This window comes from Neurospora tetraspora, assembly GCF_033439725.1.
Source record: "Neurospora tetraspora strain CBS 560.94 chromosome Unknown B0H65scaffold_4, whole genome shotgun sequence".
Classification (NCBI taxonomy): Eukaryota; Fungi; Ascomycota; class Sordariomycetes; order Sordariales; family Sordariaceae; genus Neurospora; species Neurospora tetraspora.
Window position 1 is genome coordinate 2,940,159 of NW_026944386.1, and position 24,077 is coordinate 2,964,235.

At 54.5% G+C, this 24,077-nt stretch overlaps 6 protein-coding genes across 6 annotated transcripts; 2 read left to right on the forward strand and 4 right to left on the reverse strand.

Moving 5' to 3' along the window:
* Window positions 1-212: 212 nt before the first annotated feature.
* B0H65DRAFT_425244 (putative Alp11-like protein of tubulin-folding cofactor B) lies at window positions 213-995 on the reverse strand (the record flags this gene model as incomplete). The annotated part of the gene is made up of 2 exons (XM_062824559.1): window positions 213-701; window positions 759-995. 2 exons carry the CDS (start codon window positions 993-995, stop codon window positions 213-215), a joined length of 726 nt encoding a protein of 241 aa, XP_062681858.1.
* Window positions 996-7,560: 6,565 nt separating this feature from the next.
* B0H65DRAFT_425496 (uncharacterized protein) lies at window positions 7,561-9,197 on the forward strand (the record flags this gene model as incomplete). The annotated part of the gene is made up of 3 exons (XM_062824581.1): window positions 7,561-7,624; window positions 7,843-8,356; window positions 8,408-9,197. The coding sequence occupies 3 exons, from the start codon at window positions 7,561-7,563 to the stop codon at window positions 9,195-9,197; spliced, it is 1,368 nt and encodes a 455-aa protein (XP_062681859.1).
* Window positions 9,198-11,764: 2,567 nt separating this feature from the next.
* Window positions 11,765-13,189, reverse strand: B0H65DRAFT_548975 (S-adenosyl-L-methionine-dependent methyltransferase; the record flags this gene model as incomplete). Its single annotated transcript, XM_062829619.1, has 1 exon — window positions 11,765-13,189. The coding sequence occupies one exon, from the start codon at window positions 13,187-13,189 to the stop codon at window positions 11,765-11,767; it is 1,425 nt and encodes a 474-aa protein (XP_062681860.1).
* A 1,874-nt stretch (window positions 13,190-15,063) lies between these two features.
* Window positions 15,064-16,931, reverse strand: B0H65DRAFT_574097 (uncharacterized protein; the record flags this gene model as incomplete). Its single annotated transcript, XM_062830567.1, is given in 6 exon segments — window positions 15,064-15,982; window positions 16,040-16,480; window positions 16,559-16,627; window positions 16,754-16,793; window positions 16,813-16,876; window positions 16,894-16,931. The coding sequence occupies 6 exon segments, from the start codon at window positions 16,929-16,931 to the stop codon at window positions 15,306-15,308; spliced, it is 1,329 nt and encodes a 442-aa protein (XP_062681861.1). The 3' UTR covers window positions 15,064-15,305.
* Window positions 16,932-17,512: 581 nt separating this feature from the next.
* Window positions 17,513-19,498, forward strand: B0H65DRAFT_200753 (NADP-dependent oxidoreductase domain-containing protein). Its single transcript, XM_062821781.1, has 2 exons — window positions 17,513-18,429; window positions 18,504-19,498. Exons 1-2 carry the CDS (start codon window positions 17,845-17,847, stop codon window positions 19,377-19,379), a joined length of 1,461 nt encoding a protein of 486 aa, XP_062681862.1. The 5' UTR covers window positions 17,513-17,844; the 3' UTR covers window positions 19,380-19,498.
* A 360-nt stretch (window positions 19,499-19,858) lies between these two features.
* B0H65DRAFT_494074 (Nup93/Nic96-domain-containing protein) lies at window positions 19,859-23,959 on the reverse strand. The gene is made up of 2 exons (XM_062827772.1): window positions 20,664-23,959; window positions 19,859-20,527 (listed from the first exon to the last, which is right to left on the reverse strand). Exons 1-2 carry the CDS (start codon window positions 23,814-23,816, stop codon window positions 20,204-20,206), a joined length of 3,477 nt encoding a protein of 1,158 aa, XP_062681863.1. The 5' UTR covers window positions 23,817-23,959; the 3' UTR covers window positions 19,859-20,203.
* Window positions 23,960-24,077: the final 118 nt, after the last annotated feature.

Consider the following 24,077-nt stretch of genomic DNA (forward strand, 5'->3'; position numbering starts at 1 on the left):
TCCTTGTCTTACCCTTGCAGTCCAAGTATGAGTAAACCGGGCAGGATCGCTTGACAAACTCGGTTATACGCCGGCTTCCCTGATCTCTAAATCATCCCTCCGCCTGATCGGTATATCCGAAACGAGCACACCGCTGGAGTATCGGTAATGGTGTAGCTAGCAGGTAGAGTTCTGACGTGTGGGGGTCGGTACAGATAGTAATTGTTGACTTCTCAAATCTCCTCCATATCTTCGAGATCGTCCACGATGGGGAAGTCGCCAACCTCGACTCGGTCCGGCCTGACGAAGACGCCATGCTTGAGTTGAGACTCTTCGCCCCAGTACCGAGTTCCTCCAATGCTTCCATCATTCTTGCCCGCTGGCTCGTCCAGGTGAACACCAATCCAAGCACCGATGCTGCCCGGGATCTCCTTGACCTCACCAACGTACTTGACCACTCCCCTCCTAGTGTCGTCTTCGCCAACTCTGCATCGCTTTCCAACCTCAATTCCGCGTTCTTCAACCTCCCTAGCAAACGCAGCGATCTTAGCTTGCTCATGGCTTGGGGCGTTGGGGTCGAAGCGTCCGAGCTTTGCGGCCTTTTTCCACGCCAGAACTGAATCGGTCTTCTTCTCGTACTCTTCCTCTGGCATCACATACTTGTCCACGCCAGCGGCGTTCGAGAAGTTGGGCCTGGCTGAGGGAGGTCGCAGGTCGATAATCTAGCGCATATTCAGCATTGGCACTCTGGATGGAAAGTCGGGATGAGCCACTCTCACCTGGAACTCTGCGTAGGGGGCCAGAGGGTAGCTCTGCAAATATGTAGTCTCCTCGTCCGCTGCTTCAATCGGAATGGTTTCATTCGTCAAGGTCTTGAGGGTGATGCGCTGGGAGGAAGGGGGAATGCCCGTGATGGGCTCCATCTTGGTCTTTAGCTGAGCGATGGACCATGATGGCGTGATGCGACGTTCGGAGGAGGAGTACTCCGACGTCACGTACATAGGAACGTCCGCCATGTTGATAGCTTTGCGTAGAGTATGAGCTTCGGTTAGTGAAATCTAGGTTTCTAGGAGTGACACGGAGTTTGGGCGAAGTTTGGGCACAAGGAGAAGTTCACTTGACCGCATGACGGCGATTAGGAACAGAGGTACAGGCGCCAATCACCAATGTGGGGCCGTTGAACGGTCCATTAATCATCACCTCACTGTAGACCTGGGCAGTGACGAACTGAACAATACAAAGTCAACAATTGTGTAAGGGAGCACAAATTGAACAAGCAATATTATTTAAGCCACGTACACTCAGGATCTCATCCATCGTGGGTTGAAGGTCGAAAGATGGGCTTCGAAATACCTTGACCCATTGTTGGTTTACAAAGACAATGCCACAGTCGGGTTGCACATGCAAAAAGAGATAACACGGGCCATCACATTGACAGTAAGTTACATGAGATTGCCCCATAAACGCAGCGAAAGTAAGGTACTATTGTAATTACATGTATGTCATTTGGTGCCACGAGAGATCGGTTGTTCCTTCCTCTTTAACGAACCTCACCTCCTCCACGACTGCCTGTCGTGGCATCACACTGCACATCATCCACATCATGGTCCTCGCCGTCGTTGGCTCTTTCCTTTCGGATACAACGTCTAGGGTTTTGGACACAGTCATCACACAATTTGTTTTTCATTTTTTTCCCACTTCCCCAGTTTGCAATTCCGAGTCGAACTTGGGCCACTCACTTTTTCGTTTCCATGCTCCCCGTGGCCACGTTGTACTCAGGTCGCTTGCCTACTCCAAAGCCATTAACGCTTTACGACTCCCTCATCCAAGTTTGATTGCATTGAGCGAACATTCATGGGTGCCGGCTTCGCTCTTCCCTACTCCCCAAGACTTGCCTGGATCTAATTGCCTCTGCGCCTTGGAGCATCCTCTTGTTACCCCCAAAACGTCTCAACGCCTCCATCGCCAATACGGAACAAGTGAACAAAGCAATTGCGGCAAACACGGCCACCCGCCCGGAACGAAGCCGAGAGCCTGGGAATATCCACTCATTCCGACTGGGAAGTAAAGCGAGCTGGACGCACTGCGATCCTCGGGCTCCGATACCATTGGGTCTCGTCCGTTTGTAAGCTCCGGCAACAGGAAGCCATGTCCTTGGGAACACCACCTCATCGCAGGCACATACGGGCGGCCATCATATGCCGTCAAACTTGAGATTTACGGCAAGCAAGACTTCAAACGCCCCCACGAACCACTATTGGCCAGCCCATCTTGCCCTCCTCCTCCATAACCATTTCGGGATGGACTGAGGCTGCAGACAATGCAGGCAGGCCCTTGAGCCACCACAATGCCATGCTACCTTTGCTGCACCTGGCACATTGAGCAAGACGCATCTATCCGTCTCCCACGCCTGGACTGGGGAACATGTCGATGTCCGGATCAAGGAGCCACTCAACCACTCAGGGCTTCCTCTTTCGTCTCTGTGCAAACGGCCGGACCGTCATGAAACACAGATCCAAAGGTTCGTTGCAGAACCTGACAAGTCACAATGCCCTTCAAGATGTTTCTCCTCCCCCATGTTCCATTCATTCCTTGCCGTTTCCAATCGGCGTTGCCTCCCGCACCCGGTCAAGGGAAACACAGATGAGGCTGTCAAGGAAAACACATAGCCGCAGTCCCTAACGAGTGATGTCTATACACTCAGCCCCTGTTTTTGCCCCCCCCCCCCCCCCCCCCCCCCCCCCCCCCAGCCTTGACATCCACTCCTTGGTGATGCTTCGAAAGGGTTTGATTCTGACGAGCTTCTGTGTCTGCATAGGCTGGCTGCAATGGTCTCCATCTCGATCAGCCTTAGCTAAAGGCGTGCTCTAGCCAGACACTCAGGCACCAGATTGGGCCAGACAGGCGCCCTCCAAAACGCTGTGTACAAGCCGCAAAGACGCGCTCTCAAGACGAACAAGGACATGGCCTGGATACTTCTCACCCACGTATCACTGTGTAGAGGCATGCGTGCTTGCTACATACGCTCTCCAAGCTCTGTCTCGGTGCTGTTCACCGCCACGTCGGGTTCCCGTCAACTCACAATGTCTGCAAAACTCTGCTTCATTACCATGCGAGAACGGCGGCGAGGGACGGCAAGTCGTCACTGCGACCAGGTTCAGCCCTAGCCCGCGAGGGGAGTGCACCTATCGCTCAGACGTGGGGTACATGGGAGGTACGACCGAAGATGAGGCGCTTTTTGGGCAGCCAATACCACCTTTTCCGACCAATTTGGGGTCGGTAATGGCACGGAATGGGCCTTGTTGCCGCCATCAAACGGAACTCGCGTCGATTAAAAGAACCGTCCATGACATCTGGAGACCAATGCATCCGAAAGCCCACGTAGTCGCTGCAGGCTTTAACAGGACGGCAAGGGCTTGGGCACGTACATCATTCGAGTTACAGGTACATACTTGATAAACGACTATCAGCGACAGCTAGCATGTATCGGCTGGACCTCTGCAGGAAAGCAAGCCGATTTGCTTCCAAAGTGCTGTTGGGTGGTATCCCGCGGCTGTTCCCTTCCCTGTGGATGCCACTAGCACTCGGTCAACCGGCGAATGGGTATAATGGACGAACAGGACTCGGGAACGTGAACATACCCAAGCTGTTCGAAAAGTGTGCCGGGCTCGAGCGAGAACCGGAGGCGAACTGAAGGAACTCGGGAACACAGAGGGCCTCTGTGCAGTTCGTCTCACAAGCTTAGCTATCCTTGAACACCCAGATGGGGAGCTAGCTGTTCGGACTCAGCTACAATGGTCATGAATCGAGATCGGCTGACATCGCAGATGGCAATACCAATCGAAGAGATGTCATCAGATTGCTCGTAAACAACCTGTCTCAAATAACAAATGCAGGTAGCAAACGAAGCAGTCTCGACAGGCAGTCGCTGCTGTATTCGGGCAGCAACAGCGAAACAACAAGCGGAGAAATGCCGTCATCCTATATTTGTTTCCCTTTGTTTCGGTTCTCCATCAGGTCCTCACTCGTCTGTCACCAGCCAGCTGGCCAGCTCATCTTTTCAAACGCTACTTGAGTTATCCCAACTTTTCGGTCCCGGCCTCATATGTTTTCCTTGAGGCTGTGTCTTCCCTCCTAACAACTTGCAACTATCACGGCTTGTTGCTTTGGCTACATGCCAGCCTTGTTTGTTGTGGTGTGTGGAATGAGTCAACAGAAGATACGACCGCTTGGACCGTTCACCGTGCACAAACTGCGTCTACCAGGTTCCCAGAACCCCATGGAGGAGGCTGACACGCAACGAGAAGCCAATAGTCTGTAACATAAAATCGAAAGGGTACGTGGGTGGTTCAACCGCCGCCAAAGCAGTCCGCTCACAGCCCGTGGCCGTCATGTTGGGCATGCTTGATACTGTCTTCGTCAAGGCCGAGCAATCCTGGAACTTGCAGTCCGGACCAATCCAACATGAAGGATAGCCATCAGGAGGCTCCATAAAGGGCGAACTTTGTTTCTTTGGTCTAGCCGCCCAAACCCACGCCTGGAGCACTTGGTCCAACACCGAGCAATTTCTATCTTTCTCCAGAACAACGAGCTCGTGAGGGAACGCGAGTCGTGGTCCTCTTCCGTGCGTACACGGCCCTACTGCCCTTCATCAGGAGCCCTGATCCTTGGTGTATGAAAGGGACAATACTGCAACAGAAAGTTGACCGCCAGTTCATCGGTTCTCGGTGTACAAAGCAGTGAGGCCGTCTGTGACTCGGTGGTATTTGGTGGCATAAACTGCGGGAAGTTGCGCTGATACTCTCTGCCACGAGGAGCATTTGGCCGCTTCCGCAAGCACAATTCCATTGTTGACGATTGTCTGGCAACCTGCCAGGCCAAAAGCCAAACGATGTCCAAGACAACCTGGGTTTAACAAAGAGTGTGATCAGATTTCAGAGCAACAAGCTCCGAGACGCACAGACAATTGAGGCCGTTTAGTCTCCCGCACTGTCACCAATTAGCAACGAAACCCCTGTTCCGTATCCGACTTGTTGCCGACGGTTTGATCGCCATGTTCAGTCGACGTCGTGTCCGCGTAGGAGATGTGGAGCGCTTCAGAGAGCCATCATCCATGCAACTACCATTGCCCCAAGCTCAGTGGAGGGCGGCGTCACTCTTGTGCCTCTTAAAAGGTGGTAAAAGACTAAGCCATCTCCCAAGATACTCGCATCGTTGCGCACAATGGCAGTCGATTTCTGAAATATGGTCAGCAATCATGGGTACGGAATGAACACCCCAAGAACAGCTTCAAACCCGTCTACAACGGTATGTATCATCACCTTGCTCAGAGAGGATCTCGGGCCAGCAAAAGCCCATGTCCTACGGCTGCAAAGCGGAACGATGACTATCGTTGGGTCGACATGGGAATGTTGCTGGAAAGCGGGAAAAGGTTCGCGTGCCGCGCTCCTGCTTTTCTTTCTTTTGCACCCTGATGACTGGCCCCGTTGCGCCAGGCGGAATTCACGAGCGGAGGAGAGCTCCATACCAGCATAGCGATGTTGCTCGTTATTTCTAACATATCCGTGATGTACTGCGAATATTGATTCAGTTCGAGGCTCCGCAACCGTGAACCAGGACGTTCGAGTCCATGTCTGTATAACGCAAAGGGTTTATTGAGGGAGGGGATCCAACACAAACGGGACCACGAAACTAGCAAACATCAACGGGTGGTACCGTCGTAATGGAGGGTGGTGTGTGCGTTAATGTTCCCCACTAGATTGGTGAGATTGGTTTTCAACGTCCGCCAGTTCACCAGCTTCGCGGAAGGCCCAACAAGTATTTATGGGTACTTGACAAGACGCAGTCTCAGTATCCTCGCAAACCTAAGAAGTTTGATCTCCGGCTCTGTATGTATCTTACCATTCATCAGTCTCTTTGGCCAACCTGTTCCATCTCTTGGGCCTTGCTGGGCTTGGCTATTAGAACTACTACCTAGCCCTGAGCCCATTCTGCCACCAAATCCTTAACTGCCGCCCGATTCGCGGCGCTGACGACAGTTTGATACAGTGGGACAGGAGATAAAGCCCAACCGTACCATTCAACACAACACATTTTGTTCAGTTTCCACCCAACCGTTAGCATCGCCTTAAAGTCTCAAAAGGCCCCAGGTGTGACAGCGTATCGTAACGGTGTTTTCTATCCATCTTACACTAAACTCTTTTTATGCGGGAGACTGCGCACCGATTGCGCCCTGCTTCTTGAGAAGCGAGAAGGATACTTTTCAACTACAGAAAAAGATGATGCGTGGGGAGGTGTTGGTCCGGTACACTGCCATGCTTTATGCATGACTTCGTGTCATTGCCCCTGGTCGACTACGCTCCTAGCTTGCATGTAAGCCAGGTACCAAACAGTCTCCCCGTCCGGCATTTGAGCCTCTGGGAAAGATTTCTGTCCTGTACGGTCAGGAGTTCATCGCCATGGCGGGTTCCGATCGGTCCACAGTCCGGAAGAAATTGGCTGCCTCTTCGGTGACGTGTGCTTTGCCGAGCACGGGTCCGGAGACTGCTTTCACAGATCTTCATGCCCCACCGTTCGATAGAGGCATGACAGCTGGAACGGTACTGGCTTGTGAGAGAATCGTCCTGACTTGTCAGTCAGCCTGATGTGCCGAATCGATTCCCAGGACAGGCTATCCGGTTGTGACGCTGCGGCCACTATCGAAGCCCATTTGAACCTTCCTTTTGCCCAAGACGCTGTGTGGTAGGACCATAAGGCGTAAAGTATCTACTTAAAGCCGTGAGTTTTTCAGAACGGACCAAGCTCAACGATATGCCCACGTTGGATTGTGGACGTGTGGCTGCCATGAGATGGAGACCGACCCTGTCTGGAACTCTGGATGTCTCTCCGGTGTGTTATTGCTCTAGTTGCGGACCCCCTACCCAGGCGCATCCGTTTACAGGGACCTCCATGACATCTAGGTTCCGTTCAGTACATCGTAAGTTCTCATCACCAGTACTCCACGTTAAACAAGCACACTCTCTCTTTATACGCTCACGCCCCCCTTGTTATGCCCATGTATCTGCTCTCTTGGCTGCGAGTATGATGCTTTCAGATCCGTACACGCCCATAAATCCTTTGCATTTGTATCTTTTGACGATTCTATCGTCCCTAGTTTGTATTCATCTCTTTCATAGGAGATCCTGGTCTTGTCACGCACCAGCCTCGCCGCCTGGGGAGGTATACAGTTTTCGAGCTCAGAACTCACCTTTCACCCCAATCTGCAAAGCGCATGTTCCCGGGAATCGCTCAAACCCTTCTTCCCTGCTTCTTAGCTCTGACCTGGCACCGGACGAAAGCTCAAAATATGGAAGAATAACCGTTTCCTGAACGGAGCTCCAGTTGACCAGTTCATAGATAGAGCAGTCATACGAATTGGCTCTGTCTTTCTGCTCATTAGCCTCGCCCTGAGACCATTGGTCCGAACATCACCAATCAACAAACAGACCATCTCGTTCAGGAAGATAAACGACCAGCTCCTTCCGGCTGGATCCCTTTTTCTCGGTCAAAAAGGCACATCTTTGGATCGTTTTCCTTCCCCACATGTCTTTGCGCCTCGAGACACCCTTCAACGACAAATCAACCCCTCCTAACGGTCTCACAACAAGTCTTGACCTGCATTAGCAGAAGGATTCAAGATCCACCTTCTCAGCTTTCATAGCACTTTCGAATAGCCCCGAAGAACTATAACTTCGACGTATTCTCCTCGAGAACTACTCGATCATCCATCACTCCGAACCTACCGCGCCAGCTAAGACAATCCAACCGCGAGCCTATTCTTCCTAGGTCTATGAACATCTCTCTATTTTAGTGGAGTCTTTGTAGATACCGCCATCGTGGATATCGCATCACTCCTCAAACGTTCCGACTCAGATGAGGCCCCCGTGGCTCATTCCCGATACGCATCCACAACGACAATACCGCCTACCACAACGGTGGCACCACCTGCTCTTGGCGGTTCATCATCCGCCACGCTTGCTCCAGCCACTGGCACCCGATCTCCGAGATCTAGCGGTGCCGGCGGACCAGGAGCAGGAGGCAGTTTGGGGAAATCAGTGTCAGGAAGCGTCAACTCAGTTCGTCCGGGAAGCGGCGGCGGGAAACGAACCATGCCACCACATACATCTGAGTCGCCAGCTAAAAAGCAGAGCAAATGGTCGCCTGAAGAAGACGCACTGATCATCGAGCTTCGCGGAAGCGGGATGAAATGGGACGATATCTCCAAGCGTCTACCGGGTCGGAGCTCTATCAGCTGCCGTCTTCACTACCAAAACTACCTCGAGAGACGCAGTGAGTGGGATGAGGAGCGCAAGAACAAGCTGGCAAGGCTCTACGAGAGGTAAGTTTAGACTCCATTCTCCCAGCAGAGATCATACCTAACAATCCACAGGTTTAAACCCGAAATGTGGGCCAAGGTTGCTGAAGAAATGCAGGTTCCCTGGCGTGCCGCCGAAGCAATGCATTGGCAGCTGGGTGAAGTCGACATGGCCAGACGAGCGGGAGTTGTTCCCTTCGCGCTGACTACAGCAGCCTTGGGTGATCCTTCAGTCATGCATCATCGAATGCCTACTTCGAGAGGCCATCATGGTCACTCTCAGTCTCAAGGAAGCCTCCCGAGAGATATTCCCACTATGCCTTCACCAAGGTACAGCCGCGGCCCCCCTGGACCTCTCATACCACCTCCTTCGTCCGGCGGACGGCCACTGGCAGCTCGACGCGAAAGCTTACCGACACGATCGTCCTTTGCACCACCCCCTCCGCCACACCATCACAGCGACCCCAGCGGCTATTCGTTGGCGCCAGCTATAGGTCTGGCTCCCATCCATACATCGAGCTATACTCATCAGAGCCGTGGGGGAATGCTGCCCAGCGTCGCCGAATTGACGACCGGAGTAAGCCCCTACAGCACGCCTGCATACTCGACGGGTGGCATGACCAGTATGGTGAGCCCAACCCACAGTGACACGGCTAGCCCTGGACCAACTCACCCTGGTTACTCGGCCTATCCGCCCCTGGAACCACTTGGAACCGTCAAAAGACGGGCAAGTCCGGAAGCAGGAGGGATACGTGAGACAAGCAGGAGACGGCATCACTTCCAGCCTCGACAGGAGGACGGTTACTCGCCTATTGGACCGCCACCTGGCATGACATCGTCACGACGTGGACAGAGATTGGAGTGAGGGAGCCAGTAAAGAGCGAAAGAAGCTTTGGATGGTGTAATTGAAGGAAAATCTAGACTGCTTCTGTTGGACGAGCTATCACGCATGAAGTTACGTGGTTGAGCTGGGATACTCCGAGGCCGAGGACACGCTTTCTCACCATCAAAGCTTTCAGCCCGAACCACGACGAGTGTTTTTCCATTCTTCCAGACACGCCCCGCTTACGTGTTTGGTGTCATCAGCGATTCAATAAGCACACGCCTAGAACAGATTAACTTTCGTCTTCCCTCAGCGTCACGATCAAACAGGCACAAACACAAACTTTTCATTACCACCGTGACGGGTTTTTATTCGGTTTTATTCGGTTTCGGCTCGGCTTTTCCTTTCCTTTACTTGATACCACAAATCTAGCACAAAACTCGGATACAACATACGGACACGGATACCGGAAACAGGATACTTTGGATACCACACAGACACACCTCAGATACCAGAACCAGTTCATTCGGAGGGAAACTAATGAGGTAGCTTCTACTTTCACACATTCTGTTTTTTTTTGTTGTTGTTTTTGTTTCTTTTCACACATGTACAGCTTAGTCCCACACGGTTATTTCCTTTGTCCGGTTCAAGGTTCAAACAATACACATTCACCAGAAACTTTGGGTCCCCAATACAACACATTTATCTCACAGTCTCTTGTTCCCCCCTCTCATGATTCCTGGAACGATTTGATGACATCAGAACACGATATGGCTCTCCTTTCTTTCTTATCTCTGTGTTAGGTTCTCTTCCTCGGTTTTCTTTTTCTTGGGCGTGACTTCTGGAAATCTCAGTAACACAATGGGCTTCTTCGGCCTGTCTCACCTGTCTCACCTGTCTCACCTGTTACACCTCATGTTTCCTTTTCCTTGGTAAACATTTTTCAATTGATCACCTTGATAAACTCCCCCCGAAATGACTAGAACTCAGATCAGATGAGATAGAAAGGCATTTTCTTTGGGAGACACAGCTGGGCAACATGATAGGCTGAACTAGCGGGTTTCTTTCATTCTGTCATTTGCTGGGATGGGACCGGGACGGGAACTACCTAGGCAACGAAAATTTAAAACGACCATTCAACGACGAAAACAACCATTCAAGCTCAAGGACGGCGCGGCGCGGCGCGGTGCGGTGAACAGGACTACCAACGGAAAACGGAACACGGAACACGGGACACGGAAAATACATGGCGAAAACGGCGGGATCAAACGAGAACCATACATTCGGATTGGAAGCAAAAGGAGAAAAATCAGCTTGTTTACATTTCTTTTTTATCGTCTTCGGAGATTTCTTAGGGGCTTTCTTTGGGGTAAGCATAGAATGAGAACAGAAAAAGATACACAACGGGATTAGGTACGGATCAGGGTTATGAAACTATCATTTTGAACGAATAGGAAAATCAGTTCATCAGTCCTTGCTTTGTTTTGGTTCGAGAAAATCACCACTCCGGTTCGGGTTGGCTGACAAGTCGAGGGAAATCCGAAATTACTCATTAGAGAAATCTCGAAGGCCCCTTAAGCTGTAGCTTCGTGAAACGTGAGTAATCTAGTATCAGGTATCAGAATTGTCGTTTGACAAAATAACGGTAAGATTTGGCATGGACGATTGGATACGGATGAATTCCATTGTTTAGGTTGACAAGGGGTTTCAGCCTAGTTAAGGGGGCTCGGGGGTTGCAGAAACGGAGATTGGGTAGATCGGAAACGGGATCTCAAAAAGAAGGCTTGCTACTAGCTGTACGATAAACGACGGACGGAGACGGGGACGGGAGTGAAACTAGCTTGAAGATTCCTCGGGTACCTAGAGTACTAGATAGACACTAGGTGACATATACTACTGCCAACAATTTCCTACCTAAACATAGACGTAGACTACTGCACTAGGAACATCAGGAACATCAGAGAAACGACAGGAACACCAGGGACACGCCAGGGACGAGGTTCCAAAACCAAAAATACATACATATCCACCGTGTGATCACATCACGTCAGAGTTGCCCTGGTTAGTTCAAGGTGGATCAAGTCAAGTCAGGTCATGAGGACAACACCATCTGTCCCATCTCCCAATGATCGGGTTCAGGTTCAGGTACCGTTCGCTAATCGGTTCAGGTTCAGGTCCCAAGAACGGAAATCAGGGAAAGGAAATCAGGGCAAGGGGTAAGTCCGTACATAGGACGACCAACTGCAAGTCACCATTCACGCCTGCGGTAGTGTAGTGTTAAAACCAGGAGACAGAGACGGAGACATGACGCAGGGGTAGGGGCTCTGTCTGCATGATCGGGGTTTGGTTTGAGGGTGCTTTTTGGGCCAATCGCTCAAAGAGCTAGCAGTAGCGTCAGGCACCGGGACGGTGCCAGTGGGTAGGAGGTCTTGGGTGGGTTGATGTAATGTAATGTGGAATGGAGTCATAATACACTACTCTTTTTTCTGTTCTATTCTTTCTTCCAGTAGGCATTGGTAGACTGGTAGATCGGTTCTCTTCGCTGCCCTTGAACACTTCAAGCTGGTCGCCGATTCAGTCCTGAGTCTGCCGACAAGACACATGACTACCTATGTTTGTACACTATCGTCATTGGTAGCGTGGGTAGCCACGACCCACCAGTTGTCGCGCTCATATCCGCTCATGACGACTGCGCCTCGCGCTGCCAACACATCCTCTTCCAACTCACCTTTACGGTAGAGGTGGTAGTAGCGCTGGAAGACTGGGTCGGCGTTGGCGGCGACACCCCCGGTGTCGGTCTTGGCATCAGGGCCAGCCGCCGCGGCTGCGGCTGCGTCTGCGTCTGCGCTTGCGGGTTCGGTTACGCCCGCCCCCGTGCCGCCGCCGATCGCCGTGCTAGTGTCTTTCGGGATGGACGATGATGATAATGTTGATGATGATGTTGGGGTCGCCTCCTTTTCCCCAACACTTTCAGCGGCGATAGCTTCCTGTGGCTCGCTACTACTCTGGTCCTGCTGCTGCATTGGCGTATTCACCTGCTCCTGCTCCTGCATCTGCTGCTGCTGCCGCTTTTGCTTCTGCTTCCGGGGCTTTGGCTGCTTTTCCTTCTTGGGTTTGGGTTGTTGACTCTTCAGCACCCAAGGGACCAACAGATCCTGCTCTCCGCCCTCGTCCCATCCACGACGACTCTCGCCCTGCTCCAATGCCCAGACGTACACCATGACTTGGCCGCCGGGTCTGACGCATTTCAGGAGCTGTCGAATGGCCTCCTGTCGCCTAGCCCGGGTGGACATGTGGTGGATGACGGCGATGCAGATAGCAAAGTCAGCTCGGCCTTCACGGAAGGGCAGCGATAGCCCATCGGCCACCAGCACGTCGTTTGCCACTGCCACCTCCCTGACTGTTTCTTTCCCAATGACGGCATTCGGAGCCTCTGACTCACGCTCGCCGTCTGCTTGTGGTACCTCGCCTTTTTGCTTCTTCTCCTTCTTGCTGCCACCTGTTTGGGCTCTCGCGACTTCAGCTTCAGGCAGCAGCTGCTGCTGCTGCGGTTTCTGTAGCTCCATCACACGCTCATTGGCATGGGAAACAAGATTGGCACTCCGATCCGAGCCCACCATGAAGGTGTTCTTGTTGACACCCAAGTACTTGCCATTGCCACAGCCCACATCGAGACCTACGTATCCAGGCTGCTGGGCATGCAGGAACTGGGCCACGGCAGGCCAGGGCTTGTACCGCGTGGCCGAAAAGTGCGGTGCAATAGCCTCGTACACGTTGTGAACGTTGGCACGCTCGTAGGCCTCCGCCTCAACTTCTGGGTCCACCGCTACTGCTGGGGTATCTGAGGAGGGCACCACAGTGACGGCACCAGCGTCCCCGGCTGCACTCGCACCTTGTGCGGTACCTGAAGCTGTCTCTGTACTACTGCCAGGGGCAGAGGCGGCAGAGGCGGCAGTTGATTTCAAAGCTTCCGCTGCTGCCAGTTTCGCAACAGCATCAGCCGCTGACGCGGAGGGCAGTGAATGTGACCCCATCTTAGCGGGGAGTGACAAGGTAAGGAGCGAAGGTCAAGGAAACGGCAATGCGCACACAAGCTAGGGGGACTTTGTTGGCAAGGTGATAGCCAGGGGTAGTGAACTCGGGGCAACGCAAGACAAAGCAAGCAAGCACAAGGCGGTGCCTAGGTGAGATTCCGAATTGAATGATACCCAACTCAACCACTGGGCTCCAAAAAATCTCTTCTTTTCTCTCCCGACAAGCTGGAATTACCCCTGAGACTAGAGCAGGAGTGCGTGGGTAGGAGAGAACTGGCCAGCAAGAGCGATCAGGCGGATGGAGGGTCGGGGAGGTCGGGTAATGGGCCGGGTGGGCTTAGCTGGCCGGGCAAGGTGGAATGGTGTGTTGTGAAGGTGTTGCGTGTATTGTGTTGTCCAGGAAGTTGCGTTGTCCGGGCTGTGTTTTTCTGGATCAAACGGTTAGGCCGTTACCCCGCAGACCGAGAGTGAGCACGGAAGGGCGAGTCTAAGATCTGAGTGACCGAGTCTGAGATCCAAAGTCTGATGGTGAGGACGTTGACTCGTACGCGTGCAAGACAAGTCTCTCAACACAACACACTTGACCGCTGGTTCGGGCGAGGCTGAGCTTTGCGCAGTGAACCTCCAGGCTAGACCCAAGTGTCTAAGAGGACCGGATGAGCAGCCGAAGGAGACGACAGTTGGGGGGTGGCTGTCTCAATGTTCGGACGCCGGCTTGCAGGCTGCAGGACTTGCGCAGGAGTCGCAGGGCTGGTGGCTCCTTGCCGTGTGCTGGCGCGCTTCGTGCCTCTTCCAGAAGATCCGGTGGCCGTCCGTATAGTGTAGGGCGTCCCGGGGATGATGGGCAGCACAATGGGTTGGGATGGGGGTGCAGAAGACGGCGATGGGATTTAACAAACAAACGCACTTGGCGAGGTGTGAAAGGTCAGACGTGAAAAAGAAAGAATAGTGGAGAGGGTGCAAGGTTCCACCACGGCAACTCCTACCGCTACCGCACCGCTACCGTTCTGCCCTGCACAATGCATGATCAAGGATGCAGTGCCGCCCACGAACGGTGGAGTGATGGGGCAACGTCTGTCCAGCAAGTGGTGAGAGGAACAGCTGCCCGGGCCCCGGGCTTGTAGAGTTCGCTCAGGTCCCTACCACGCTGACTGCATCCCTGACCCATTGGGCACTGAGACCAATTGAGCCAATCCGAGTGGTTCGGAGCTGGCAGCCTGCAGTAGTTGGGTTCTGAAGAAACAGCCATGTCATCACCACGGCCGAGGGGAGTTCGTGACGTAAAACGGGTCGACATGGGCGTTCCCGTCGCTAGTGTACGTTCGTTGACGAGGTCCGCTGTTCGAGAGAACGGAAGAACGTCCAAGTAGAAAGATGAAGTGATGCAGTTGCACTGACCGGCATCATGGAGCTTTTCTCCCCTAGCACTCCTAGGTAGGTACCCCAATATCAACACGACCCCCAACTCCCAAAAAAGACCCCCAAAGTGACGTCTGTGCGTGACGGGCTGACGGCGGCTGACGGGCGTCCGCATCCATTTTCTCTCGGAGCCGCGCCAGCCTTTGACGGTTTCTTCAACATCATCACAACAGTCGCCGTGTACGACGACAGCCCTCGCTCACTCGGTAACATTTGCCGGTCTGTAAAACCTGCTCAACCTTGCTGTGTACCGTCTTACAGACCGAGTCTGACTCTGATCGGACCCAGAGATGTGGACTCTAGAGGAACCAGAGGGGGCCCGAACGTGCCTGAGGGTGCACAGGTCTAACTGGTTGTGAGGCTACATCATCGCTTGCTGGCCAGTTTAGTGCCCGCACGCAAGGGGGGACTCCAGCTCCTGCTGGCACGACACAGAGCGAGGTACAAGGCCGCTACATGAGGGGAACATGGAGACACCTCCAGGTACTTGTTCATCCGACACGTTGGGGGTGCATCCATCACAAGTCTTCTCGTTGGTTGCGACATTGAATAATTCTCCGATCTCACTTCTCACTTCTCCCATCGATTGACTCCACGTTGGCTCTAATGAACAGCAGTTCGAGCTCGGCTGCAATGCTGCGCTGCACACTGCACGCTGCTATGCACTTCAGCTGACGACCTCCTCTAGGTAGTCACTTTACCTCTTGCCCGTGTTCAGGGGGCTCTGCGCATCAAACACATCAGTCGTGATCAGGTCGGGATACGTCACTCCGCCCTGCTTCAGCGCTTCGTCCATCACCTCCATGATCACCAGGCTCTCCTCCCACGGCATCGACTCGCTCTCCTTCTTGCCGTCCCGGATGCAGCGCGCGCACTCGTCGGCCTCCCAGAACATGCCGTGGCCCCAATCATCCCGCTCGGGATCCTTGGGGATCGAAAAGTCGACCGTCTCGATCTTGCCGCCGGCATCACTTCGGATCACCTTGTACTGCAGCGGCCGGTACGCCGGTCCCGTCACGTGGATCTCGCCGCCGGAACCCTGAATCCGGATAGCCGGTCCGCCCGTGTTCTCCTTGTCCACCCCGGTAGCCAGCCGGAGAGAGGTGAGGGCAATGCCCTGGCTCTTGTGTTGCGGCCACTGCACAATAATGCTGGTGGCCTCGTCGGCGCCCGTATGGTACTTTTGGACGGCCGCCACAACCTTGGGCTTCTCCTTCTCCTTCTGCAGATGGTACATGGTCTGGAAGACCCATGTCAGCGAGTAGATGCCGAGGTCAAGAAGGGCGCCTCCAGCCAGGTCCGGGTTGACCATACGGTTAGTGTCGGCGAAGCTAACGGTGCCATCAGGCTTGTCATTGCCGAACGACAGATCGGCTATTGTAGCCAGTCAGTCAACATCACGTCGGCATATAGTGAGACGGGATAACGTACCAACAACACGGTAGACGGGGCCAATGACTCCAGACTGGATCAACTCCCTGATCTTGATGCTAATGGGCTGATAGCGAGTCCAGACCGCTTCCATGAAAAAGACATTCTTCTCCTTAGCCTTGTCGACCAGCTTGTGGGCCTGCGAGGCCGTCACCGTGAGGGACTTCTCGCACAAGACATTCTTGCCAGCCTCGAGGGCAAGCATGGCATTTTGGAAGTGATGGCTGTGCGGGGTGGCCACATAGATGATATCGATCTCGGGGTCGGCGACGAGCTCGTGGTAGGATCCGTAGGCTTTGGCCGAACTGGGGGCCTTGATCTTGACGAGGAACTCCTCGGCCCTCTCCTTGGCGCTGGACGAGGCCACGGCAACGACCTCGTGGCGGACATCGTGCACTCCGCGAGTGGTGGTGGGATTGGTGAGCAGATCCCGGGTGAATGCTGATCAGGCGTGTTCTGGTCAGCTTGCTGCGTTGTCATTGTGGTCCAGATGCTCATGGGGTCATGGGGGAGACTCACCATCAGCAATCCACCCAGTTGCCATGATACCCCACTTGAGGGTAAATGGGGTGTTGGAGGCCATGGTTGCTGGTTATCTTTCACGCGATTCTCTCGGGCCAGAACAGATCAGACGCCAAATAATTGTCGATGGGAAATTTGACAATCAAAACAAGAAGATCGAGGCGAACTGGCGAGTGATAAACACAACGTTACATATGTTCCCCTCGTCGTCTTCGATGGGGTCGTTGTTCCCCTCATTCCCACTCACTAACAAATTGACTCCTCCTTGGCCCCATGGGGTTGATGGCGGCGGGGCACTCGCCGGTTTGGGCGCCCCTAGTAGGCTGTTATACGGGCCGGTCTCGCGGATAAAGCGGCCCCGAATTGCCATGGCAAGAAGACTCTAGTGGTTTGCCGGACCAGATCGGTCAATCGGCGCTAGCACTAACAGTTTCTACAGCTTTGCATCCCTTCCTCGTGTTGAATCGTCAGTTGTCGACCCCTGCCCCGCCCGCAAAGGGAATAGCTAAGAATGAGCCAAATGCGACGACCCCTCCATGGAAAACAGTCTTTGACTGGCCCATCCTCATTGATTGATTCCCTCGATTTTAACAAGTCCGTCGTATACCCATTTGCCATTGTCGAGTTTGTCACAGTCAAGCCCTGCTAGCCAAGCAATTCTAGACCATCCGATCTACCGACCATCCTTATTTCCCTTCGTTTCCCACCCAATCCACCTTGCTGTCGCCAAGAGCTGGTTAACAGAGCCTCGTTGCCTCGTTCATTCAACACCACTCATACCCGCCGCGGGCTCGACCTGGTTCTGACTCTTTCGGAATGCAGCCAGGCCGGCTATCAGGCATAACATTCAGTCTCGACTGTGCGATCAAATTTCAAAAAGTGGAAGCAGATGGAAGCTAGGTGCTTCTCTACTGATCACTCCTGCATCGGGCATAGAGGTATACAGTGTAGCTGTACTGGTTTTTCTTTGATTAGGCTCGATACGGGTCTGAAGAATTCCAGCCGGGTTCAGCTAGCACACAGTAACTGGCAAGCTCCCCTCCTGATACCTTCCCCCCATCTGAAGCCGGCATCTACCGCTGCAAGTCATCCGTGGTCTCGACGAGGTTGCCCAATAGAGACGAGGAAGCGCCGAGGGCAAGGAGGCAGTCAGGCAGGAGCAGCAGGAGCAGCTTCCATTTCCATCAACTGGCACGACTGGCACTCAACTGGCGCCCCTCCTTAGAGGTAGTGCTGCCACATCCCACAAGTCATCCGTACCCGAGACTAGCCCGTATCAGCTAATGGCCCTTCGCCTCAAAAGAGGACAATCTTTGTGTTGCTTTCCCGTGCCTCTTCCACAAATGCGTGCTTTTGCTTCTACTTCTTCTGCAACCACAAAGCTGCTGCCCCTGCTACCCTACCGTCTTCTCGTGCGACCATCTCCCAACCGTCCCGCCCACGCCCACGCCAACGCCCACGCCCACCAGAGCGGGCTCTCCTTTCATCAGCGTCAGACCAACACCTCTTTAACAAAGCCCACCACACAAGTTCGCGAAGCTCGGAGCACAAGCAGCGCTGCCTTTTCTCTCATTGCTACTAGGCAACTGAGAGGCACCCGTAATACAACCACCATGGCGGGCGCGAGTGCGTCAACCGACAGCCCTGCGGGGTCAGATCCCCTCCATCCAAAGGTCAATATGCCGCGAATGGTCTACGGCACAGCCTGGAAGAAGAACCGCACTGCCGACCTGGTCTACCAGGCCATCAAGGAAGGCTTCCGCGGTATCGATACGGCCGCCATGAAGCGACACTACAGCGAGGAGCTGACGGGTGAGGGCATTCGAAGAGCCATCAAGGACGGAATCGTCACCCGGGAGGAACTATATGTGAGTAGTTTTACCATCGCCCACCTAATTCATTTGCTCTTCAGAACCATATAAATTAACCCATATCTTGACAGATCCAAACAAAGTACACCCCCCACGACGACGCCTTCCTAGCCGAACCCGCCCTCTACCCAACCATAACCTCACAAGTCCTCGCCTCCGTGACCTCCTCCCTGCGAAACCTCGCCCACACCGAGTCCGAAGAGGACACAAGCTACATAGACTGCCTAATAATGCACTCCCCCTTCCCCGACCCTGTCTCCACGCTCGAGTGCTGGACGGCCTTACAGTCCTTCGTCCCGCACCGCATCCGCTCGCTGGGCATCTCCAACATTACCCTCCCGGAGCTGCAGTACCTGGTCGCCGACCCGCGCGTGACCGTGTACCCGACGGTGATCCAGAATCGCTTTCGCCGCGCTGAGCGCCGGTGGGACTACGAGCTGCGCCGGTGGTGCGCGAACCAGAACAGCACGCGCTGGAAGGGCGAGAAGAGGACGCGCTACCAGGGCTTCTGGACGCTGACGGGGAACAGGGCCGATTGGCCGACTCAGAAGTTTGTGAGGGAGTTGGCTATGGCGGTGCCCAAGACGGCGCAGGAGGTGGAGGCGCTGGAGGCGGAGGCGGCGGCGGCGGCAGAAACAGAAGAACAAAAAGAAGGGGAACAAGAAGGTGGGGGTGGTCTTGTTGACGGAGAGCCAGCAGGGACAGGGGATCTTCTTGAGAGCGGGGATGGGGAGTTGGGGATAAGTCTGGAAGCCGCCTGGTATGCGCTGATCATACTGGGAGCGGACGTTGTGGTTCTGAACGGGACGACAAGCCAACAACACATGAGGGACGATCTGGAATGTTTAGAGAGGGTAGAGAGGTGGAAGAAGACGCCCCAGGGGAAAAAAGCGTGGGATAGGTGTTTTGAGGGGTTCAAGGCGTTGGTGGGGATGCCGCCTCCTTGACCTGTGTCGGGTGTGCGTGTGACCAAAAAGGGGTGAGCGAATGGGCATGATTGGTGGGTGATATGTAATAGAGGATGGATCTTAGGCGGGAGTCCGTGGATAAGTTATCTGACATACTGGCGATGTCTTTCTCATCCATATACTACTGACGACCATTAGTGGTGGGAAGAAGCGGGAATTCAGGATGAACGGAACTGAAATCGGACGGCGACAAAGGGGGCCCGACGGAACCGGGATGTTAATGGCCAGAAGATGGTGAGCAAAGAGTTGCTATGGATACCAATGACTTCCCTCCAATATACCAAAACTGATTCTGCTCTGTGAGCACTGCATTACTATACCTCGACGAAAAGGTTCGAAAAAAAGGGAAACAGGTTTCGTTCCGAGTGAACTCGCTTCGCAACTTGGAAAGTGTGTAAATAACCCTAACCCGTGTGGATTGCTGAGCCATGAAAAAGGGGCACCAACGAAGCAATGCAAAGGGACGTTGTTCTCTTTACACCTGAACACTACAAAGATTGCTGACAGATATATGCTATACAAAGGCGAGCGGATTAAGTCATCTCTTCCAAGCACAATATGTGGGCTTAGATTTCCAACTCCTGACCACCAGGTCTTTCACAGATAAACTGTTTCGAATCCTTCCTTTCAACTGACTAATCATTCATCACTCCTCTCTTACTAACCGTAACTAAGTCCATACAGACACTTGACAAGTTTAATCAAACATCAACACCCATCCACCCTTCAACACCCAATCCATCTCTCTCTGTCCCTCCCCTCCACGCCCCCTACACTTCCATAAACCCGACCACCACCACTCACTAATCAGCACTAGCCCGAGCCAACGCCTCAGTCAAATGCGGCGGCAGCCTGTACCTCAACATACTGGTATACGTCGTCAAGTCCACCGTGATCTGCTTCAATTTCGCAAGCATCTCGCGCGCCGTGCCGGCGTTGCCGACGAACTGGCCCGTCAGCAGCCGCTCGCGCTGGCGCGTGCAGCAGATGATGGTCCACAGGAGCAGGTTTGGCACGTTAATGGCTACGGGCTGGGACAAGGAGGAAAACTTGGATGCGTAGGACCGGATCTTGGCGGGGTCGCCCATGCAATCGTCGGTGGGGAGGATGCCGAGGGAGCGGATTACCTGTGAGGGGGGAGGGGGGGTTAGTATTGGTTGCGTAAATTTTGTGGGGGAAGGAAAGGGGGAAAAGGGGAAGTGATAAAGGTTAAAGAAAAGAAAAAGGAAGGGGGGGGGGGGGGGGGGCGGGCAGTGAACATACATCAATAGCCTGGGCCCACTCGTTGCGCTGAATCATCTCCTTGATCTCGCTCATCTTCAACAACAAATTGCACGCAATCCTGTTCTGGCCGCGAATATGGTTCAAGAACATGGCGTCGCGCTCGTACATGGACATCATGGTGCGGGCCAGCTCAACAGGGTCGTCAATCGCGGCCAGGCTGAGGCTGGTTCCCTGTTGCGCGTTGGCAACCTCTCCCTCGGCACGGGGCTTGATGGGCACCAGGCGTAGAGGATCCTCGCCAATCTCGAGCGAGACGGCCTCGCTGAGGGCGCGGCTGACGATGGCGATGACGGTATCGTAGTCGCCCGCCAGGTGGTAGAGCAGAACGGCGTCCGTAGTCCGGCCGTTGTCGTCGGCGTATGTGGCGGCTTGGTGGGTGATTTGCGTGACGAACTCTTGCTCGTGGCCCAGAGCGATGAGAGAGCCGCGCTGCTCGATAACGCCGGGAATGCGGTGGCCGTCAGGCTTGATGTCGCCGATAAGCTTGCTAAATTCGCGGGACTCGAGGACAAGCTCACGGAGAGCCTCGTGGCAGAGTTGGGCCTGGGCTTGGCCGTTGCCGGCGGCGTCGTCGGCGTTGAGGCAGATGAGCACCAGGTAGTCGACGGCAGAGGCGGCGTTGGCAGCGCGGAAGTCGCGAGTGTAGTATCCTAGCATCCTGCCGAAGTTGATCTGCGGGAGACCACGGGTGCTGTAGGAAAGCAGCTCGTTGCCGGTGGTGAAGGCATCGGCGGGACGCAAGAGACCGTAGTAGCTGAGGGCGATGGCGAAGTGGACCGCATCGACATAGGAGAAGGGGTAAAGATAAGCAATAGCCTGCTCGAACATGCCCGCAAGAATCTGCATAAAGAAGAACATGCCGAAGCTACCATTAGTATCCTCGGCAGGGCTCTTGGGGAAGTGCTTGAGGCCAATCTCCTTGATGCTGGCCTGGAGCTCGGGAAGGCCGTATGATTCGCCGGCAATCTCGAGCTCCTTGGCAGACTCGCGGGCGAGGTTGAACTGCAGCCAGATCCAGTCGTTGACATCTGTGTTGAGGTTGTCAAGACTCCTGTTGTTAACATCGCACCGACCGATAATCTTGTAGCAGGCCATGCGGAACGGGTCGATGGTGCCTTCGGGGGCGTTGCGGATGCGCTGGTTGTACTCGCTAGTGCACCGATCTTGCATCTGGCGCTTGAGTCTGCGATCTTCGCTCGAGGCATAACTGTTGATGTAACCTGGGAACGTCCTGTCGATGCTGCGGAAGTGATGTTGCATGTCGTTGACGTACGTGGCCGCCTCGTTCACAAAACCAGCGCGCAAGAGATAGAAAACAACAGCCCAGATGTACTCGCCATTGACAGACTGGAGGTCGGTGTTGTCGGGAACCAGCGTCTTGCGGGCAATACGCAGCCTGATGTACGCCTTGATCTTGCTGACCACATCGGGCTTGCCTCCAAGGTTCGCGTCCTGGGGATGCTTGGCAATCAAAGCGTTGACCTCTTCGAAGAATTGCTTCTCCAAGTACCGGTTGGCGCCGTCGAGGATCTGCTTCCTCATATCGACAGCATTCTTGGAAAGGGTGCTGGGATCCAGGTACTTCTTGGCAAATGCCCGTTCCTTTGGCACTTGATCCAGATGGGGGTTCTCTCCAACGATCTCCATCATACCCCGATACGCCTCAACAATATGCGGCGCATGCTTGTCACCAGACCTGCTCTCCAAATCCGCGAAATCGCGGCAAACATAGACGGGCTCCTTGTGTTGCCGGGCATCGTTGATGTAGCGGACCTGCTCGGAAAGCTTTTCCTGCTTCTCACGAAGGAACCGGTCCTCCACCGAGCCGAAGGTGCTGACAGAGGTGCCGGCGTCCTTCTCGACATCCGAAAACTCTGGGGCATGGGAGCCAATCCGGCTTGGCGTGCCGATGATGGAGCGCTGCAAGCCTGACCTCGCATTCTGGGTAGCGCGAGGAGTCTGAGAGCCTCTGCGACGAGAACGACCGAACCCTCCCTCACGGACCGATCCGCTGGCACGCTCGGCCTCGCTCCTGGGCTGAATACCGAAGTGCTGGTAGATACGTTTCCGCTGTGCCTCCCACTCCATCGTCACGTTCTCCTCCAAGAAGCTGTCGAAGTCGCGGACGGACCGTTCCAGGCCGTCCGAAATCATGCTCAGCGTCGTCTTCTGCTGCAAGTTGGACAGGTATGTCTCAACATCCACCTCGTCCCTAGCACCATATCCGGTCTGTTGCCTTTCCGCCCGCGCCCCAAGGCCGAAGGCACCGAGATCTCTGATAGCAGCGCCTGGGTCGACGCCGGACGCGGCGAGGAAGTAGTGTGCCTTTCCATCAACGAGTGTCTGGGGGCCGACCTTCTTGAGTTTCTGACGAAGATCACCAAGGCCGAGCTGGAGACTTGGGAGGTCGCCGAGCGCCGTCTCCCCTTCGGCCTGCTTCTTGTTACGGGCGAGCAGGCTGTCGAAGAAGGCGCCGCTGGTCTGGTTGACGGGTGTAGATGTGTTGGCGGGGGCGGCGTTGTTCGTAGCTCCGAAGAGACTGGCGCTGGCGGTACCGGGAGCGCCCATGGTGGCAGGTTGTTGTGTAGAGGTAGCCGGGGCACCGAAGAGGGAGGGCTTGGCGGTCGTTGTCGATGTGCTGCCCAAGCCACCAAAGAGACCCCCAGTGGTTCCGGCAGCTGGTTGTTGATTGGCAGTGGTAGTCCCCAGGTTTCCAAAGAGACCACCAGTCGCTGGCTGGGTAGTAGTCGTGGTGGCTCCTGTACCGAATAGAGATGGTTTGGCAGCTGTGTTCGAAGGAGTGGTTCCAAACAAACCGCCCGTGATTCCTGCTTGGGTCGTCGCGGTGCCGGTTGTCGCAGCTGGTGTGGTTCCGAACAGACCACCGCTGGCCGGAGCTGTCGCAGTCGCGGTGCCGCCGAAAAGGGAGGGAGTCGCTGGAGTCGTCGCGGGCTTCGCGCCGAATAAACTGCCAGTCGCTGGAGCAGCAGCTGTCGTGCCGGTCTGGGCCGTGTTGGTCGCCGGGGTTCCGAACAGCGAGGTGCCAGTGGTGGTGCCAGCAGTACCACCAAACAGAGTGTTGGTCGCTGGCGCGCTCGTGGTCGCTCCGCCCAGGTTGCCGAAGAGAGACATGGTGGTGGTGTCGATTTGGACCAAAGAAAACCAACGGCGTGTGTGGAAGATGCGGTGGGACGCGTTTGGTCGACGCGCGTTTGCTGTGCTGGTCTAGCAAAGCGGTGCCGTTTGGAGTCTTTTTGGTGATTTGTTGTTTGGCGTCGCCTTGTCGATTTGTTTTTCTTGAATTGACACCGCGAAGGCGGTAGCCCCAAAGCTTTAATGTGGGGCGCCAAGGAGCAGGTACATCTACTTCTCGCTGCACACAGCCTTCATGAC